General features: G+C 43.9%; 1 protein-coding gene across 1 annotated transcript in view; it reads right to left on the bottom strand.

Annotated features, from left to right (window-relative positions):
* Positions 1-299: 299 nt before the first annotated feature.
* Positions 300-4,665, bottom strand: part of nbr1b (NBR1 autophagy cargo receptor b) — a 48,368-nt gene continuing 44,002 nt past the window's right edge. The window contains exon 23 of the mRNA XM_072442344.1: positions 300-1,555. Within this exon, the coding sequence (XP_072298445.1) occupies positions 1,397-1,555 (159 nt within the window). The 3' untranslated portion in view covers positions 300-1,396. The remainder of the gene's footprint in view (positions 1,556-4,665) is intronic.

Genomic DNA, 4,665 nt, shown 5'->3' with positions numbered 1-4,665 from the left:
CATCTAGGAGCTACATCAGAATAATAATTAAAAGGGAGTGGGAGGGAGGGGCACGAAGTCACAAACGCTGGTGTGTGTGACCTGGATGTTTAAGCAGTGTAGCCGCAGGAAGGGGCGTGAAAGGGGTGTGGTCCTGCTACAAACTTAAGATAAGAAACTTATTGTCATTAAAAATTATAATTTTTTAGACAGTAGAACGTCATTTTAAATACCAAAAATAATAGGACTTTCTTTATGTTACTATGGGGTCACAAGGATAGGAGTTCTGATAAAGCTCAAGAGCATTGTAAAACTGTTCAGGAAAGGTCACATGTCCTGTTTATGCGTTTTTTTTTTTTAGTATTGATACTTGTTCTTGTATAAAGTAGTATCCGTCTTTTGATCATCCTGACAACCTTAATGCATTCTAAAATAAGGAATGTAGGTATTTGAGATGCAAGAAAAAACCTCTGCAGCTGCACGGACGTCGACAACCTCTGGAACCACTGGAGTCCGACAACTGAGAATCCTCAAAATCATCTCTATTCACGTGTGAAAAACAAATCCAGCAGCTCACTTTCCGAGCCTGGTGTTATTTGACTTAAAGGAGACATATTATGCTTCCTTTCAGCAAATGATGAATCCACTATAACATAGGTAGATCATCATTTTACATTGTATTTATTGAAAACCACAATATCTATGCTATTACTAACATCTTAGTAATAGCAGCACTGATAAGCTCCTCCTCTTTAAAGTGACATTTCACCCAAAACATTTACATGTTTTTATTTTTAAAAAGGGGCTATGTGACATATTAGAGCTCTGCATGTGTCACTTGAGTCTTCATTTTTCAAATAATCACACTGAGTACAGGGAAGTGGGTGGGGATAGGGGGTAGGTGAAAACAGATATCTTCTGAGCGCTGGAGCTTCAGTTGCAGGACAATACAGGATTAACTTAAACATGCAGGAATCAATCAATCAAAATACAACTTTAAACACTGTAGTAACAAGGTTAAAAGGTGCAGAATATGTCCCCTTTAATGTTATAAGAGAAAATATTATTCTGTATAATTTAAGATAATAAATATGTATGATAACTTACAAACAATTCATGAACATAATAAAAAACTGTAGAGCACAGACAATAAATTAAAAAATAAATTAAATTCAAATGACAGTCAAATACTTTAAATACAAAATAATGCTCTAGGATTTGGTGGTATTTTGGTCTCTAATGGAATGGGGTCTTAGCTACAGTGAAGCGCGTCGCTGACCGTCCACAACAACTTCATTTCATCTTCATCAGTTTAAAGTCCGAGCTGGGCTGGGCAGACTTCTGATTGGTTGGTGGCAGCTGAGCCTGGCAAGTGAAGGTGCCTGCGGTGTGGGCGGGGCTCGAGTGGGGTCGTGGGTCAGTACTCGGCCTCGGTGATGTGCACCAGTTCGTTGACCACGTCCAGCAGGTTATAGCCGTGTTTTAGAAGCAGTCGCTGGTTCAGAGGGCGGTCTCTGAAGCCCATCTCCTGCAGCACGGCGAGCATGGCATCCAGCGATGAGGCGTCCTCCGGGGGCTGAGCACACACACGATTACACCGACTGTGAATGATCAGCCTCAAACCCAAACCCAAACCTTAACCTATTCTAACCCATATCTGAACTTTAAACTATGTGGTAGCTCTAGTAACAAAGGTCTGAAGTAAGGGTGGGAGAACACCTACAGGACCATTCTTTTATGTGTCTCCGTTATGTGTCTCTATGTCCTGAGCAACTGACATCACCCAAATGTAACTCAGGGTTTATTAATAAATAAAACCTGAATTATACTGAGGCCAATCTCAACAATTGACAACAAGTTGAATCGTTGAATTATAACACGTTTGTGTGTTGGAGTAAACAGGACTCTACTTCTGGTTTATTCTCAGCTTTTTCTGCATTTATTACACTTCTCTGCACCTCGACGCCACGTTTTAACCTCTTTATGTCACACATCGATGCTGTCATATTCATGTGCAATACTCACTCATATGGGTGCAATACTCACTCATATGGGTGCAATACTCACTCATATGGGTGCAATACTCACTCATATGGGTGCAATACTCACTCATGTGGGTGCAATACTCACTCATATGGGTGCAATACTCACTCATATGGGTGCAATACTCACTCATATGGGTGCAATACTCACTCATGTGGGTGCAATACTCACTCATATGGGTGCAATACTCACTCATATGGGTGCAATACTCACTCATATGGGTGCAATACTCACTCATATGGGTGCAATATTCCCTGTCCATACAACTGCTGTAAATAAGAGTGTTACTTGTTACTTACTATTTTCTTATTTTCGTTTTTACTTTTATTAAGAATATAGTTGTTGTTTTTTTTACAAGAGTTTTCTTTTGTAAGAGCTCCTCTATTTAGTTTAAAAAAAAAAGAAAAAAGTCTTCTATAAGTAATCTGTTCTCTCACTTCTGTAGCTACGTGTGCGTTGTAACACTGAAAGGCTCATCTCTTCTCATCTTATCTTAACAATGTTCCCTCTCATTCTTCATGTGTCTGAGCAAACACACAAACTCCCTGAGCGGCCCCTGAGCGGCCCCCTGAGCGGCCCCCGGACCACTGTGAGCAACATGTGGTCACGCCCGACACATCTGTCCAAGTGACATGCTTTGTCTGAAGAATCCCAACTACAGCAGTCATTTCTGTTTGATGACTTTGAATGAGGGGATTTAATCCATTTACAATGAAAAAGACATGGATCTTGTTCATGACCTGTGTCGCAGGGGCAGACTGGGAGAGCAGCAAACAAATCTACCAATCAGAAAGTAGGGATCATTTCATGTACTTTGGTGTGTGTGTTGTTGTTTTTTAAACTATTTATTTTACAGACTCAGTTTGACCAGAGTTGTATAATAGCCTACAATTTTATTTTGAAAATCAGTTAAAAGGCCCTCAACTAGAAAACTTCCATAGTGCACCTTTAAACACCAAACTGCCTCATTTTGCGAGGAGCCGATGTTTTGTGGCCTATAGTCTACTCTCTGTGTGAGAACCACTGCTTTAAACCAACTTTAACATACACAATGCAGAGTACAGCTTCAATAGGCCTAGTATTTGAGGGTTCTGGTCCGGTCCGATATTACTGCAATGAGATCCGTGAATGGCCAATGTTTAGATAGCTCTGGACTAGCGACCCGCACAGGACGGTCTTTAAATAAACTGAACTAATCCCACTGAAACAGAGGCGTATGACACTGAAAAGCTCATTCAGACTGCTGCGTTCACGCCTCTCACATCGCGCTCAGCCTCATTCATAAAGTTTCACCAGCGTTGTTCTACTCACGTGGTCCAAGTGTCCTGTGATAAAACATCCACCTGACGCAGAGCTCTCCTCCTCTCATCTCCACCTGCTCTGTCCTCTGTTACAGAGTGGTCACACACTCTCACACGCCGGCGACGGTGCCCGGCGACGGTGCCCGGCGACGGTGCCCGGCGACGGTGCTCGGCGACGGTGCTCGCCTCCTCTTCAGCTCAGCCCATATCGGCCCATTTACCCATCAGCCCACTGGGAAAATCCCCGTATGCTCACCAGGTGGTTATCTGTTGACAGCTCTGCCCCCTCTCTTCAACACCTGGACTTATATGATAACAAAGTCAATCATTGACCTCTGCCCTATGGTGTCCTGTTGGGGTTCAGGTCTGGGGGGTTGGTCTCAGGGTACTGAGCTGTGGGGCTGTAATAAGCCCACACCAGCTTGCTTCCTCTCCTTGTGGGAAAAACCAGACTATGCAAGAGTTCCAAAGCCCAAGCTCAGTCTCTTTCCCCCAAAGTGACGTTCTATGTCTCAAGAGCAAGCTTCTGGAGATCTGCTGCGACCTTTGATCTCTCGTCCTCTTCCCGTTTCTCCTGTAGGTGGTGGATGCAGGGGAGGACGGCCCCTCATCGCTCCCTGGGCCGGCCACCAGATGCTCGCTGTCACCCACCCCAGGGTGTATCAGGGATGCAGAGCCGGTTGTAAACACAAGGCTAAACTATAGGTCAGAGCTGCCAATGTGTTAAATCATCTATTCCCTCAGTTGTAATGGGCAATATCAACACCTTGTCTAACAAGATGAACAAACTCATGGCACTGATTAGGAACCATCCTAGTTACAGGGAGTGCAGTCTGTTTATCTTCATGAAGATGTGGCTAACTAGCCATGTACTGGACGCTAATGTGGATCTGCCCGGCTTTTCCACCGTTTGAGCTGACCGGGATCCTGTTTTCAGCAGGAAGGTGCAAACAGCAAAGGTGGAGGTCTTATACAGTATGCTACCAGCGGTGGGGCCATCCTAACCATCCGACTGTTAAACCTTAAACCTCCTACAAGCAGTTAGCATCCGACTCTACCACGTTATCCTGCTCTGAGTTCCACCGAGTGCAGATGCAGAGGCAGACCATCTACAACACCGTCACAGGATTACAATTTAAGCATTCTGACTTTACATAATCTCAGGTGACTTTATTAATCACTGCATTCTACAATGACATATGTCAGCAATGTGTTGACTGTCCCACAGGGAAGAATTGGACCTGTTGTATGTTACCACGAAGGAAGCAGACCCAGCCTCCTCCCTTCCTCCTCTGGATAAATCTGATTACAACGGTGTTCACCTGTAGCCTACCAACAGCCC

The sequence above is a fragment of the Eucyclogobius newberryi genome, unplaced genomic scaffold, assembly GCF_026437365.1.
Source record: "Eucyclogobius newberryi isolate DKJ021-1_F unplaced genomic scaffold, fEucNew1.0.hap1 SCAF_13, whole genome shotgun sequence".
NCBI classification, from domain to species: domain Eukaryota; kingdom Metazoa; phylum Chordata; class Actinopteri; order Gobiiformes; family Gobiidae; genus Eucyclogobius; species Eucyclogobius newberryi.
Note: the sequence above shows the minus strand (reverse complement) of the source record. Positions and strands in the feature narration are given on the sequence as shown.